The following is a 16616-nucleotide window of genomic DNA, read 5'->3' as shown; positions in this document are numbered from 1 at the left end:
TCGATTTCAGTCGTTTTTTCTATGGATCTCAGCATTTTTGGACAGAATTTAGGATTTGTAAGTATTAAAATTTAATCTGGCATAATTTAATTTAGTTCTTTTGTATGCTATTTATTGACAAAAGCTGTTTACAAATATATATTCTTAAGTTTTTGTGAAAATAATAATAAAAATTAACAAAAAAGGAGGTTAAAAATAATGTGACACTAATATTTTCTCTCTCTCTCTCTCTCTCTCTCTCTCTCTCTCTCTCTCTCTCTCTCTCTCATATAGTTTTGGAACCGGGATCTCCTTTGAAGGACTGAGTACATTTGTGTTTGTGGGCACGCATGCTGACCAGGGAACATTCTGATGTTGTCAATCAAGTTCTGAACAGGAACCAATCTTTGGAGAAGTTCATTTATTCACAAAGGTGGACAAAAACATTGTGTTGGCTTTTTAAAGATTATTTTGATGATGATTTTTACTCCTATGCTGTAGAAAAGATGGAGTAGACAGTCAGACATTGATAATAATAATAAATGTTTCTTGAGCATCAAAGAGACTTCTTTCAAAAACATTAAGACACTTAAATACTTCTTTTGGCCACCAGTGTACATGAATCCAACACATTTTTGGAAATAAGTGAAATTATTTTTAAGGTGGGACGTGTCTTGTATTGTGAAAAGAACTGTGTTTTGTCCTGTGTTAGACATTTCCTTTTTGACTGCTTAAAAATGTATTTATATTCTGCAGTTTTATGAATGTAATGGTTGATATTTCATTATAATACTTGTATAAGCTAAACAACCAATGACTCTACATTCATTTAGTCAAATGCTAATGTTTTGTTTATGGTTTTATGTATGTTTTCAAAAATGTTTGCAGTGAAGGACAGCACATAATGTGTTAATTTAACACGTTTACACATCTTTGTGCTAACCTCTCTGACATATTTACTTTGTTAAAATCATTAACACAATGAATGAGTTAAAATTAACACAAAAAAATGTTGTCTCTAAACTCATCCATTAATGTGTAAAAATTTCACACATCATTTCCAGCATAGGCATGTTTATTTTGTGATATATCCGAAATGTTTTAAATAAAAAAATGGTATTTTGTGATAACTTTGTCTAATTGGTTTGTATGAAAGTAGTACTTATGTAGGATACAAATAAAATTAATCATATATCAAAATGATCAAATCTAATTTATATTTAGTACAAATAAAAATAATTACAGTAGTGTACTGATTAGCTTCGTTTTTACAGTAATGCACTGTACTGATTAGCTTCGTTTTTACAGTAATGCACTGTATTTACACAAAACTGAAATACGGTTTGGTACTGTAACTCTTAATTACAGTAACTTACTGGCAACAGTGTTGCCAGTAAGTTACTGTAAAAAACCCTTGAAAAGTCTAACAGTGTTTATTATTGACACAGAGCTGTGTAATGTTTATTCTGTCTTTTTTCCAGCTGACAGTGTTGCTATGGTTACAGATGATGGATTCCGCACTGCAGTGCAGGATGAGAGTGTTGATTTGTGATGTCACTTCCTCTGGAGAGCATCTGTTGTTCTGATAGCTAGAGTTTATCATGAGGTCATGAGCTCTGCATGTGAAGTTCACAGTACAGGAGTCACTGCTGGACCAGTGTGAGTTGACAGTCAGAACAGGAGCATCAACAGCGTCTGAAACACACATTTATTTTTTAACAGTATCATAGATCACTCTGTTGTAAGCTGTCCAATTTCAATAGCTGTTTACAGCATGTACAGACTTCCATGACTGTAATTTTACAGTATAACTTTAAAGTTCATTGATAAACTGATGACCAAAACACATTAACAAATTTATATTTTTCTAAAGATATAAACATGTCATTTCACTACTTGTACAGTATAATATTGCACAGAATAAAAAGCTGAACATGAACGAGTCTTATGATATGAAAACGCCAAGCAAAATCACACTCACTTATAACAGATACTCTGTATGCAGCAATATGATTCTCTGATTCTCCAAATGCTCTTGCTGTATAGAGTCCAGTGTCTGTCTTCTGCATGTTCTTCAGTGTGAGAGAGAAGGTTTTATCATTGAAATCCACTCTGTCCTTGTAGGAAGAGTGAAGTCTTACTTTTTTAGATTCAGTTGTATATCTAACAATAATCTCTGATTTATAATTTCTCCAGGATAAAACATCAAACTCTGGTAGTTCTTGTGTCTGTATATCCAGTTGAACAGAATCTCCCGTCTTCACAAACACATCAGAGATCTCAGCACTGAACCCTGAGGGGAGAGAGAGAAAGAGTGACTGCAGCTTGTGAATTCCACCGTAGTTCCAAAGTGCTGTGTATTGCAATAAAAAGCAACAGAACAATAAGACAAAACATGAAAACATGCATGTACTAATGTACTAAAATGACAAAGAGAACAGATGCGGTTTTAAGCGGTCCTTAAAAACAATAAGAGTCAAGGAAGATCTAACATCCAATGGCAGATTATTCCACAATCTAGGACCAGTGACAGAGAAAGCACAATCACCCTTCAATTTGAGACACGCACAAGGAATAGTTATAGTCTTACGCCTGAACTTAGTAAGCTCAGCTAAGTATTCTGGCGTCATTCCGTGAAGTGCTTTAAAAACATGTATCAGAATCTTATACTGTATCCTAAAATGTATTGGTAAACTAAAAAAGATTACAAGGACATGTATCCGTTTTCCCAGCTTTCATTAACAACCTAGCAGCAGCATTTTGTACTTGCTGCAAGCGGGCGACGTGTGTTTGACATGTCCCAACATAAAGTGCACTACAATAATCTAGATGGGAAAAAATATAAGTGTGGACAAGTTTTTTCAGGTCGCTAGCTGAGAGAATTGGTTTCAGTTTGGCTATTGCTCTTAAATAGAAGAAGCAATACAAATCTTTATCTGTTGTTCAAATATGATAGATGAGTCAAAAATGACTCCCAAGTTCTTTACTTGATCCTGCAGGTACCCCTTCCATGGGCATAAGTTATCGATTCCCATTTGACTACCAGCTGTGTGACCAAAAATAATAAGTTCCATTTTGTTTTCATTCAATTGAGCGAGATTTGATTTTCAGCCATCCACAGCTTTACTTTAGGCAATAAAAGCGTTTTGAGAAATTCTGATGCTGTAAGTGGGGTGAATATATGGGAATATACCGTCGACATAGGATCAGAAGGACATACACTTGGGAGATTCACATTAAATACCACTGGACAATGATCAGAAAAACTGTGGCATGATATCAAGTTCACAAATCGAAATTCTTAAAGACAGAACGAGATCAAGTTCAAAGAGGCATGATCAAATAAATAATATATTTGACATTTAATAAAACTTCTTAAAGAGAGAATGGCATAATCAAAATGTAATAGAGCTATAATGCACATATCTGGAGATATTTGCTGCTGATTACCTCATAGGGAGGAAAGTTTAGTCATAAACCATGTGTCCTGGTTCATACTGATTGTCTCACATTTCTTGTTATTAATATTAATCCAGGTGTCACATTTATTAAAAATAAATAATATATCCATACTTGTTACATTTCTTGTTACAATATAAGGCTACTTATCAGTAATCTAGAGAGCCCATTGTTTCATGCATGTGTACTGTTATTTAAAAAGTTATTCCTTCGGCTCCCATAGTAATTGGTTTGGTAGAGCTGACTGTCCCAGCATATGGGTAAAAATGATAAAAAAATAACCCAATAAAATTACCTAACAGGCTGAACCCATATGGGTTAAAAAAAATAATAATAACCTAGCATTTTTTTGTCAATTTCTTTTCAGAATACTTTTACAAATTAATCAGACAAAATTACTGACATAAGTTAAAATTGTATAATTGTATAAAAATTTTATATAAAGCAGTATCATTTAGAGAAAATGCCAATAAATGTACGTAGACCGTATCTGAGCCATGCCCTGTCCAGTCATCACTGTCACAATATAGTCATTAATGATCAATCAACATAATGAACATGTGTGTTTACCTGTTTTGAAGGTCAGAAGAGAAAGAAGAAATACGAGTAGGTGATGTACTGCCATCTTCACAAAAAGAAAAGACTAAAAACAGAACTGAAAATGACGGCTGCTGAGACTCCATAACGGAAATGGAAAGTTCCTCAGAAGTCCTGTTTTAAACAGTGTAAGCACATTTTGACTTCTCATTTCTCATCACATCTCCTTCTCATTAATATATGGATCATAAGGGTGTGTCTGTGTGTGTGTTACTCAAAAGAGTTTTTTACACAAAAACTTTAAAGACATCTAAATAAAAAGTTGCAATCTGCACCACATCCTGTGGAATCTGCTAACAAATGATGCTAGATCTTTTCTCAAAACTAATTTCACTTTTCTAGGCCTTTTTTTTTTTCCACAATAAAACAAAATCAGACATTCTGTAGCTGGTGCTTCACAGCAGCTGATCTCATTTCAGTGATAACATTTTTTTTTTGATTTGACCATGTTTCCACCTGTATTTAGCACTGGCCACTTGGAATCAAACCACCAAAAATACATATTAACCAGGTGGAAACAGGGCCATATTAGTCTTTAATATATTTAAAGAAAATGTAATGTCTAGGTGGCCAATTACAGTCATTTTGTCATACTGAATTATTGATCAATATAAATGTCACCTGGCCTTCGTTTTCAACTTTCGAGTCAGTGACTCACAACCCAGACGCATCCAATATATAAAAAACTAAAGCTTAATTTGTTAAAGTAGTTAACAAAACAACACTTAGTTAATATACAATAACAAATTTATATTGCTCTGTTTATTGGACATTAATATCAAATGTTATGAAACTTCATACTGTACATAAATTGTGTACAAAAGAACAATTCTGTCATTACTTTTATGAGTTTATGTATGTTTTGTGAAAAATATGACTGAAAATCTTATCCTTTGTAAATGAGACAAAATATATTGTAAATAGTGCTTTAAAATCACATTTAACCTGGAACACTCATTTAATATACGAAGAGAGATATATTCAAGAGAGAGACATGATTATATAAATCCAATTAATATTATGAGCTGTATGATTGCAAAAATAAGTCAGAACATGAAACAAACACTTTAATGAAAATCAGGCAACTACAACAATACAATTATTACTCATATATTGACTTCCATTTTTATGCTTGTGCATGGCACGTTTACGATCTATTGATGAACACAGCAGCATCCACTGTTTGCAGCCACATTTTTCATATATTCATCCTCAGTTATGAATGACCAAGTTGTCTCCCTTTTGAGGATTTACACACTATTGAATAAATTGTATTGTCTGTTTCAGTAGGAAATGTTTTTTGGTGTTGTCCTATTGTACTGTAGGTGGTGCTGGGGGGATTTTCTGTTTGCACCTGTGCCCGTATCTGTGAATATACATACAGTAAATAAAAAATAAGTACATATATTTTCCATCTATCTATTTGTCTCTCTCTCTTCACAAGGCTTTGTATTCGCATGTATTAAGTGTCTGCGCAATGAGGAAAGTAAATGTCTTCTTCTCTTTCTTACCTCAGGACTAGGCATGTTCTGACTGGTATTGTGAGTTTGTTTGTGCTCTCCTGTAAACCCATAGACAGTTTGAGGATTCGCTGATTTCTCCAGCATCTCCAGGGGTCTTTGCTCTTTAATCTTTGGCTACGGAACAATCCAATCAAACAGTCACAAATCCTTCTGCACATTTACATTTACATTTACAGCATGGCTAGTAGTGTGGACACTGAAGAGGTTTGATGTATTTCCAATAATTCTACAGCATAAATTGACATTCTGGAGAATTATGGGTTAGGATTCATTAATTCATTCTTGAATTAAGAGCATTTATTATCTAAGATGGCTGCACAAAAAGATTATTACCTGAACTTGTGCATAAATTGTTTGATTCTCTTCTTGGGCCCCTAAGAGATTTAGAATAGTATTATTTTAAAGAAACAACTGATCATTATTGTCATCACAGAAAGTGTAAGTGTGACTATTTGTGTGTGTTCTTTGCTTCTCCTTCAGCTAGCGATTGAGTACCTCGAATAAATCCGGGATACAGTCCTTTTTATTTCATTAAGACAAAAATACCTTTTTTATGCTTCTTGTAAGAGCAGCAGATTACAGAAACTGCTGCTAAAACCACCAGTGGAACAACAGCGATGATCAAGTGCCAATAGAGAGGACTGTTGCTTTCTTTGGGATTCTCTGCTGAAATGCAAGACATCACATTAACAACCACAGCCATCAGAACAATCATTGAGTATCTCAGTATTGAGAATACATTTTAAAGAAATTAATTATATGATGTAAGTTATTTACTTAAGGTTTGCTCATGAGGTGTGCAAATGCGGTTAATCTCTATGGTGTCATTCTTCCAGCTGACTGGGTTACTATAGTTACAAACAACTATGTTCTCTATACAATGCAGGGTTAGAGTCTGCATTTCAGTAGATGTCACTTGCTCTTCACTGCAGCTGTTGGTGTGGTAGCTGGTGCTGAGTGTAAGGACATAACCACTACACGAGACATTCACAATACAGGAGTTAACACTGATCATGGTGGCGTTCCAGTTCAGGACAGGAGAATCCACTGCATCTGAAACACATATTTAAGAACATTTTGCATGAAGACATGGGTTAAATTACTTTTTAAAGAGCATGTTGTAGCAATGCAATGCAACAAAGACAATTATCCTGGTGCTTTTCTGCTCTCTTGATGTTGAGTGAGAAGACTTTCTATTTGACACTTTACTTGGATTCTTTTTAGATGAAGTGAGCTGACTTCTGCTCGTCACACCAGAACAACCACTGCATCACATCACATCATATTTTAGTTGATGTAAAACATTGTATTTGCTTCCATTTCTGTGTAATAATAATCATTTTTGCCACTGCAGATTTACTTGAGATTTTTAAAAATGCAATGTAAACTTTTACTCTGTAAGTAGATGCACAACTAACAATATCCTCCATGTTTCTGCTACATCTTAATGCAGAAACTCTTGAAATTCTGATCTTAAAAATTGTCCAACAATCACCTATTACTGATACATTGTGTTCAGCAACAATTGTTTCTTTTTGTCCTATTGTTTTTGCTGTGTAGAGTCCACTGTCGGTCTTCTGCATGTTCTTCAGTGTTAGAGAGAAGGTTTCCGTGTTAAAATCCACTCTGTCCTTATATAAACTGTGAGGTATTAAATCTCCAGGTGGATTAAAAAATCTGAATACACTGTCTGATTTATCATTTAGCCAGACAAATCTTGTAAAGTGTGGCAGTGTTTTATTTTTGATGTCCAGCTTAACAGAGTCTCCCGTCTGTACAAACACATGGTTTCTGGATGCTGTGGAGAGAAACAAGAAGAGAAGTTATTTTTAAAAAATGTGTGATGCCTTGGTTTAAATTTTAACTTTTAATAATACAACGGCTTTTAACCCTTAAATGTATTTATTTAGATCATTAGGGAGCAGACGTCACAGTTCCTGTACATCACTGCAGCTGCTTGTACATTGTGGTGGCAGAAATACAGTAAAATATCTTAAAATACATCAATGCCTTGTTGTTTTTCTAAGGTACGTATATATAAAAGCTACTTAGATGTCCTAATTAAGTCATAATCCTGGCTTAATCTAAACCCTGTCTGTGAAACCTGGAGGCCTAAGTATGAAGTATACTTGCTGTATAAAACTGCTAATACTTTACTATACAAAAGTGTACTTTCATAAACTAAAAAATGTGTTACAAGTATTTAAGAACTCTATACCTACTATCCTAAACTAAACTATCATACCTATACGTTCACTTGTTGTAAATTGCAGTACAAACAAAAAATGTATTTGTAAACTAGTTGTGTACTAAAAGTTTACTACTGTTATACTTAAAGTATACTTTATTTACTAAAATGTGGGGCACTTTAGTCCCAAGTAGTATTGAAATAGTACACTTATAAGTAGCTATACTACTAGTACATTGATTTTAGCATACTTACGACATAAATTATACTTAAAAATATATTATACACTTAAAGTATAATTAATAAAATGAACTTAAGTATACTTTTTTGTGGGTTTTTTTTCTCTCAGAATTGTGAGATCTTTTATTCTGTGGCTTCCATAGACGACTCACTCAGAACTGTCATTTTCTGCCACCAGGTAGACTCCGCCCAAAAAACACGTCATCGCTATTTGCAAACACCCAGATTGTCTTTTATGTATTTGTTGTGCATCATTTTTCCACTAGGCGGAGCTGTTATCTTAGTTTCAATATGGAGTAGGCTCAATTTTCCTTCTTTTAATTTTAAAGGTTCCAAAAGAGGATTTTCATAGAATAATTATTTTTGGTTCCCCAGAGAACCTTTCAGTGAACAGTTCTTAAACCATTTTTTTCCTTAGTGTAAAGAACATTTAATAACCTAAAAAAACTTTTTTTCCATTATAATGAACCTTTTTCATTTTTCATCTAACCATCAATACCAATAAAGAACCTTTATTTTTAAGAGTGTGGCTAAAGAAGTGGCACTAACAAAAGAGTGCCCTTTATTTACAAAATAAAAAAAAACTCTGTGAATATGGCATTTTAACTGATTCCACATTAATCCGTCACTTTAATACCAAGTAACAACCAGACAAAATAGTGATTTTTTTTCACATTCATTAACTGATTGGTAGAGATCTTTCTTTTTTGTATTGTTTATTTGAACAGAAAGTACTCTTACAGAAGCAGCTTTTCTCTGATGAATTTGTGCTCACTCACCAAGTGGCAGGTTTTTTTCGTCACCTGCTAAGCAAAATTCTTATGTTCGTACTCGGAATTCTAAAGATGTTGATAAAGATAGTAAAAAAGATAACTGAGATAGTGACAGTATGGAAAGCCATGAATGTTTTTACTGCCATGAGGTTGGGCACCTCATCATTGCAGCTTGTCCTGCTTTGAAACGGAAATCTACTGCAGAAAGGCTAACTCTTCAAAGAGCGTGGCCTAGTTGACAGTTGCATATGTTCACCAGAATGTGCATCTTCATCGACTGCTGATTCCGCATTCGAACCGCTCTTTTTTAATGGAACAGTGTCCTTTAAAGAGTCGAAGTCCGAAGCCAAACTCCACTCCTGAGTTTGTTCCTTTTGTTTCTGGTTTTCACTATTTTCTTGTTAATAAATCTACTTTTGTTTGGCATCATTCATAAGATTGTAAGCGCACATTCATTTATGTTACGGCTGGCCCTAGACGGTTGTAAATCATTTATAATACAAATAAATGCAAATATTAGTGACCTACTCCTTGGATGTCATGTGATCTCCAAATCAGTTTAATGAAACAATAAAATATGAATACTGTAATGTATTGCATATAATAATAGAAATAATAATTAACCATTAATCATGTGAGCAGCTTTTCATACCTGTGCTGGAGATCAGAATTGTCATGAAGAGCGTTAGAAGGTGAATAAATTCCATTGCAACAGACAGATTGGATCGATCCAGCTGGGTATATAGCACCTATATACCTATGATATAGCACCTACTTGTCAAGAAGAAGTTGATCGTTTTGTCTGAAACACTCAGTGAACCTTATTTAAGTGGTCTAGCCAAAAATGCATATTACAGCATATTGCAAAAACTAAATGTAATGTTGTAGCCTATACTGTATGTCTGCTGTTCTGCTCTTCGTCACTATAGCCTGTCCTTGCATCTGTAAAACTGAACTCAAACTGCCCAAAGTGATGCTACTGTAGCACGACACAAGCCCCTTTAAGAGATCAACAAAGGAAGATCTTACTGCTGTAGGGTTACTAACCTCTTTTTTTTATAAACCGCTAGACCTTCGCAGTGTGAGTGCAGACCTAAGCAGGCTGCGCTTGTCAACCTATCAGATTATTTTCAGAAGCCAAAAGTTAAATCTCACCACACGCTGTTGATTTCATCCCAATTGCTTGGACATTTTAAGAACATTAAAGTCAAACTCATAAAGTCCAAACAACAAGTTTTTCTCCAAAAAAATGTAAGGGCATTTGGTATAGGAGGCCATACTAGCTATTAGATCAGCTCATTTAACCTTAAAGGGGTGATGAACTGAGAAATCAAATTTTCCTTGAGCTTTTGACATATAAGAGATCATCATACTATAATAATATCCTGTAAGTTTCAGAACTGAAAACTACCTTGTTAGTCCAATAAAAGCTTTTATAGACATCAGGCTCAGCAAACGACTCGTTTTTCAAAGTGGGGAACTATGACGTCAAAGAGGATAAAACACCGCCTCCACAAAAGAAGATCAACGCCTACTTCAACACGGCCTGTTTAGCCCCGCCCACCGATTCGCCCAAACATGCTAAATAACATAGGACGACATGATGATTGCTACCGGATCGAGCTACTTACAAGCAATAAACATGCTGTTTACTAAATATTGTGCAGTGCCTGTTTGTGGAAGAAGACAGTCTGCATTAAGCTTCCTTAGGATTCCAGCATGGTTAAACTTTATTAAATCAGTCGATCACAATTTCCCGACGGATCTGCCAGCAACATGTAAGTAACCATGTGTACTCTAATGCCTGATCTGCGATCAGTGATTTCTGATGTGTAATTATTCAAGTTCAGATATCTTTCTCTTAAAATCGTTCAATACTGTTTATGCATCAGTGACTAAACGATCAACTTCACATAATTTCTCGTAGTATTATGAAAATAATCTTTTTTAAACTGTTATTAAATTAACGTACAGAAAGCGATCAAAGAACGATCCCTTTCCATTCGCCCAAGCTGTCAATCAAACAGCACAGCGCGAGCCGCGAGAGCTTATCTGGACACCTACCAAACTCGTGATGAAATAATGACAGTGTTACACTACACAACGAAGCTCTTACTGTGTATTCACATCGTGTTTGCATTGTGATTTGGTGTAAGCATTTGTGAGAGTGCAAAAATTGCGTTGCAATGATAAGATCTTTATTCACGCGATCAACAGACTGTCTGTCATCCGCTCAGTCAGTGCTCATCATGCTGCAACCTTTCATGTGATGGAATAGATTTAAATATAATGCTCTAAACGATACTTTTCACGATTTGTTATCTCGATAGCTGTAATAGTAAAAACGAAGTAAAAGTTTTCGAGAGAGTTCATGTAATACTAGCTATTTCATATGCAAGCATGTCAGCCAATCACAGCAGTGGGCGATTGCACTGCAGTCTCACAGCAGACACGCCCCTTAAAACGGAGCGTTCAAACCTGAGGCTGAAATCAGGCTTGGAAAAATGGCTTTTATTTATAAATTATGACAATTTTTGATGTAAAAATCATACTAACATTATAAGGGCACCCCAGGCAACATTATAAAATAATAAAACAATCCAGTTCATGACCCCTTTAATGTCTCATGTCTTTTTCACATGCATCACAAATGTGGGATATACATAGGTCACCCTTTAAGGAGTTTAACTTTGTACAGAAAATACATTTTTAAAGCTCATTATTTCTCTGCACATGCAAAAATTGTCTCATAAACCATACTTAAAAGAGTCTGGGTTGTTTTTTCTGCAGTGCCAGTAAGTACTCTTTTATCTTCAACTTTGCCTAACATTGTGGCCTGTTTAGCTTATAGACAGAGAGAGAGAGGTGAGAGAGACCGGTGAGACAGATCAGATAACTGAAACTGAAGCCCACATATCCTTCCTCTTTCAGAGACGACATATGTTGCTACAGAAAGTGCTGCTTAAAAACTCCTGTGATAGATCATGTGATTTTATTTTAAGAAATGGACAGTGCACAGATGTGGATTTTTTCTTTTGCCTCGCTATATTTTCTGTATTTATACTTATAGATTTCTTTAATATGGGTCTTTTTTATCTTTTGAGAAACTAGTCTTGTGATCTGAGCTTCTCCTTATTTGGACATTCTCTAGCAGTTCCTCCTTATAGGTTCTGCCTGACTGACTGGAGGTAAAGGTGCTGTATGTTAATGTGTTTTTTTTTACTGTACAAAAGCACAAACATATGTTTGTTAAGATTTAGGAAATATGCTAAATTCATATACTTGTTTCTTAAAAAAAGGGTTTTTTTTTTAGAAACAAAAGGCTCGTGCAGTGTTTGCATACTTTACAAGAGATGAAGCAGAATATTTGTTAAAGGTGAACTAAGTAACTTTGTTATCTTAACCGAACAGCTTCGGAGTCATTGGAATGGTTATATGACTGTTTTCGGGTTGAATGGTGGTCTTCTCGCACCCCTCGAGCGCCTGTGGGACGAAAAACCACCCTTGCAACTTTCGGCCGGTGGGTCGCCGGCCGCAGCATCAGGAAGTATCGCGTGATATCAGGTCTCGCGATGTAACAAACTGCTTTACGGCACTGCACACATATACTATCTAAACATTTATATGCTAGCCTTCTGTGTATTATACATACCTCAGTGGACATGGCTCCGTGCGTTCGCCGGCTTCTTTGAAAACAAATGCACATGACCAGCAGGAGAAGATGGGACGAGCCAACGAGTTTTGACGACAGTGTTGTCAAATATCTATTCCGAAGCTGTAGGGGGAGCTCTATAGAGAAAACAGCGAAGAAGTCGGTAAAGCTGCATAATGAAGCTTTAAGTACACAGAAGTTTCAGACGTTTTCGTGTAGCAGCAGATACATGTTCATTCAATACTTTATGTGTACAGATTTGTGAGCATGAAAGTGTTAGAAAAAAGGTAAGTTAACGTCATGTCGTATTTACGAGATTTCAACTTGTAAAAAGCATTCACATCCTCGTAGAGCTCACAATTACAACTTGTAAGATGAGAATTCAGCCGGTCTGGAGAAGCTGCACGAACCAGCCGGCTGCTCTCCAATCGCTCTCCAATCACTCTCCAATCATCCTCTCCGTCTCTGCAAGTTTCGGAAGGGAATGATTCAGATTTCTCTCGGCACAGCTACTAGAAGATTTACAATTGTCAGACAGGTTGCTCGCCACATCTACGTCGTCAAGCTCAGTTTGAGTGTGCGCAGTACGCTCAGCCATCAGGAAGTGAGTGCTTCTAATTGACTTCACTTTTCTCTGTTGAAGTCTATGGGGTCGCTGTGTCCATTTCTTTTACTGTCTATGGTTTTGCCCCAGCGGTGGTGGAAAACGCCCCCCAAGGTGGGGTAAAATGCCCCCTTTCTTACCTACCTGTTTGCTTCATAGATCAACAGCAAAATGAACAGACTATAGTTTTTAAAGCAGGGCTATGCAGTTTCGGGAATTTCTTCGCTGTATTCTCGCTTTTTGCTCTCAGGTTTCTCTATAGAGCTCCCCCTACAGCTTCGGAATAGATATTTGACAACACTGTCGAAAAACTCGTTGGCGACTCTCAGATACCAGAGGCTAGTGGATCAATGAAATCAAAGCAGATGGGACATTCTTTAAAACGTCTTCTTCATTCAGGTTCGAAAAGCATGAGGGAGCGCAATAATGACAATAATGCCCGCCGGCCCAAAGTTGCAAGGGTGGTTTTTCGGCTCACAGGCGCTTGGGGGGTGCGAGACGACCACCATTCAACCCGAAAAAAGTCATATAACTATTCCAATGACTCCGAAGCTGTTCGGTTAAGGTAAAAAAGTTACTTAGTTCACCTTTAATCTCTAAAAGTAAAAGGCAAGTAATGTATCATATTATCAATGTAGGCTATATTAATATTTATTTCAGAAATGTCCAAAATAGCCAAATTTAAGTACCTTCCATCAGTGAGCTAACTGTGCTAGAAATCTAGCTAGCTAATGCTAGCAAATTTTTTCATGTTTTGTTCAAATATTTAGATTTTACCACCTAGTTATACTGCATTAAGTCAGTGTAAAACAAAGGATTTGATAGACAGAAATATGTTATTATAGTAATTATGATAGAGAGAAACTATGCCCCCTGGGGGGTCGTTTTACCCCTCAGCGTAGGGGGCGTTTTACTCCACAAGCTATGACTTTTTAAAAAATTGTTTAATTTTTAAAATATAATTATATTCCTTATAAATAACATATGCTCTCAAACTACAGACTTCACTATTCATCTATCATACATCACTGTGATATCCTGCAGAACAATATTCTCTTAAACACTTGTTTACTAATTTCTGAAAATTATATGTAATCCTCTTCTCTTCAAATATGTAGCTGGTGTCAGCTTCTCCATGGAGATTTGTATATCTCCGTTCAACGTAGTGCATAGCAACAGTAAAAATGTATCTAAAATGTATCTCCCTCTAGTGGTTATTTTGGGAAAAACAGGTGGGAGGCGTTTTCCCCCACTCTACCCATACCTTTGATAACTTAAATTCACATTATTTTATTTCATTCTAATAAAAGAGATGCAAGTTCTGAAAGGTCCCTTTATGTGACGAATTAAAATTGTAGGGTAACACAGCAAGTTTTACTTGGTCAGAACAATCATACTAAAATACATTTGAGTGTGTTGAAAGTTATGTTAATGTTACTCTGTGCATTAGCTTGGTGACTGCAACGTTGTATATTGCAGTTAGCTAGATCAATGTTAGAATTAAGCAATAAGCCCCACGAAGCCATGTTTTACAGTGGATTTAGAACAGCTAAGGGCGTTTTAGGCACTCGTTTAACTCCGCTCCGTGTCGTGCCTAACAACATCCCTTAGCTGTTCTAAACACTGTAAAACACGACTTCAAGGGGCTTATTGCTTTTATAAAACGGTTACTCCATAAAAATATTCATTTTAATATTTATTTTATTAATAAAATAAACACCAGAAACAAAAAAATATAACGTTATAACACATTGGCCGTTTCTCAAGCGTTCTTGTCTGTACTTGTGTTCTTTTGGACTTGTGAAACGTCATTCGCTGCCCAAGTACTGTCCCAATACACAAGTTTGCATTTTGGCAAGAACGGTTAAAAATCCCGGAAGTGTTCTTGACGCGCCCATTTTACCGAGGATGCATCGGTTGGTAACTTGGGTGCTTCTCAATTCTTATTTGTGTATCCTCGTTTCCTTTCCTCGCGTCTCAGCTCCACCCCCTGTAGGATGCGAGGGAAGGCTGCAAGGAAAAGACGCGAGGATGGAGGGATCGAATGAAAGCTTTTTTTATACATTGGAATCCTTGATCACTCGAGCGTCACTTCATCGCGTCATCAGCAGCGCTCAGAGGATCTGTCCTTATGTTGTTGAAATTTGTTTATTTAAGAAATGAATAATAAATAATAATAAAGCAAGATACCCTGTTGAAATATGTGAGATGTGTGGTTTATATAAACTGCAAAAGTAAAAAATAAATCAAAATTATTGTGACCTATTTGAAGGGGGAGGAGAATTTATACGTGCGTCACGTTTTAGTCGATAAAACTCTTCCGTATAGGATACACCTGTGTATCCTCGCTCATGACTCCTCAGGAAGCCTCCTCACTCCTCGATCCTCGACTCCTCGCGGTGCAATTAGAGAATAGGGGTTATGCGGAACGCCCAACGTTCGAACCGGAAAACAGGTATAAACATTTCCGGTTGCACTACCATGCATCTGCAGCGGTAGGTGATCTCTGAGGTTACTTATTTTTCGCTTTTTTAGAATACAATTCTTATTTCTGTTTTAATTAAAATGTCACGAATGCTTAAGGATCAGAAAAAAATTTTTAGAAAAAAATAAAATGCAGTCTTCATTTGATTGTTTTAATATAAAAGGTGCAAATATAAAAGGTTAAACTACTGATAGCATACTAAGTCTAAACTAACTTACTGATAGTTAGCTAACTCTACATCGGGTGCCATTAGCAAAAGCTACATATACTAACTTACATACCTTCATAATCATGAATAAATGAGGAGGCGTAAAAACGTAAATCCTTTATCTAACGTAGTACTCGGGGCTCTGGACGTCCGTTTGGCAATACGATGTACATCTGAAATGGATAGAATGGGTAGCTCCTGTAAACACCGGCTATAAAAGGTCGCCATTCCTACACTGTGTTTACCTCAGTAGCTGACGACCGGAAGTAGTTATACCCGTTTTGTAGAACCCGGAAGTATGTTCCGCATAACCCCAGAGAATGGCTGAGTCCCAATTCGCCTACTTATACTACGACCTAAAAGTATGTACTTTTTTTGTGATGAAAAAGTACATACTTTTGAGTGTGTAGCAAAAAGTATGCACGTTCTGGGACATACTTCGATGACGTCATGCAACGTGAACTTGAACGTGGTTGCCTAGTTACGCACACCGCGACTGTTAACAAAACATTTAACATTTCATTCATTTTTATATATCCAATATAATTTTATTTACTATTCCCATCTTTTTTTCCACAATACATTTACAATGTGTTTACCAAATTGAGGAGTGAAGCAGGGCGTCGTCGTAGATCAACCAAACGCAGGTCGTTTGTGAGGCGGCTCTGACGTTCATGTGCAAATGTGTGTAACGAAAGCTAGCGCTACTTATTTTCTGAGTTAAAATATTTAAAGTTTATAGTGTAACTATTGTTTAACGTATTTTATACTTAATCTTATGTATAATACTTAAAAATACCCCGATGAAAATGAACCATGCTTTTACTATAGTAAAAGTGTAGTAACCATGTTTCTTTGGTTGGACTGATAAAGTTAACATATGTACAGCCACAGTATTACTACAAATA

The 16616-nt window shown here is 35.9% G+C and overlaps 2 protein-coding genes across 2 annotated transcripts; both read right to left on the bottom strand.

Moving 5' to 3' along the window:
- Window positions 1-387: 387 nt before the first annotated feature.
- Window positions 388-4180, bottom strand: LOC307162404 (CD48 antigen-like). The gene is made up of 3 exons (XM_079877665.1): window positions 4009-4180; window positions 1961-2272; window positions 388-1674 (listed from the first exon to the last, which is right to left on the bottom strand). Exons 1-3 carry the CDS (start codon window positions 4061-4063, stop codon window positions 1403-1405), a joined length of 639 nt encoding a protein of 212 aa, XP_079733791.1. The 5' UTR covers window positions 4064-4180; the 3' UTR covers window positions 388-1402.
- A 586-nt stretch (window positions 4181-4766) lies between these two features.
- Window positions 4767-9766, bottom strand: LOC307162331 (uncharacterized protein). Its single transcript, XM_079877581.1, has 7 exons — window positions 9412-9766; window positions 7054-7356; window positions 6336-6611; window positions 6105-6224; window positions 5892-5932; window positions 5547-5672; window positions 4767-5401 (listed from the first exon to the last, which is right to left on the bottom strand). Exons 1-7 carry the CDS (start codon window positions 9464-9466, stop codon window positions 5252-5254), a joined length of 1071 nt encoding a protein of 356 aa, XP_079733707.1. The 5' UTR covers window positions 9467-9766; the 3' UTR covers window positions 4767-5251.
- Window positions 9767-16616: the final 6850 nt, after the last annotated feature.

The sequence above is a fragment of the Squalius cephalus genome, assembly GCF_949319135.1.
Source record: "Squalius cephalus genome assembly, chromosome: 7".
NCBI classification, from domain to species: Eukaryota; Metazoa; Chordata; class Actinopteri; order Cypriniformes; family Leuciscidae; genus Squalius; species Squalius cephalus.
This window is presented reverse-complemented; position numbering and strand designations above follow the sequence as displayed.

Bases quoted from the DNA above. Each gene is read 5' to 3' on its own strand.
- LOC307162404 (XM_079877665.1), bottom strand. From the start codon at position 4,063: ATGGCAGTACATCACCTACTCGTATTTCTTCTTTCTCTTCTGACCTTC. The intron at 2,273-4,008 runs GTAAACACACAT...CTCTCCCCTCAG, and splicing joins TCTTCTGACCTTCAAAACAG to GGTTCAGTGCTGAGATCTCT. The intron at 1,675-1,960 runs GTGAGTGTGATT...TGTGTGTTTCAG, and splicing joins ATACAGAGTATCTGTTATAA to ACGCTGTTGATGCTCCTGTT.
- LOC307162331 (XM_079877581.1), bottom strand. From the start codon at position 9,466: ATGGAATTTATTCACCTTCTAACGCTCTTCATGACAATTCTGATCTCC. The intron at 6,225-6,335 runs GTAAATAACTTA...CTTGCATTTCAG, and splicing joins ACCTCATGAGCAAACCTTAA to CAGAGAATCCCAAAGAAAGC. The intron at 5,673-5,891 runs GTAATAATCTTT...ATTGTTCCGTAG, and splicing joins CAATTTATGCACAAGTTCAG to CCAAAGATTAAAGAGCAAAG.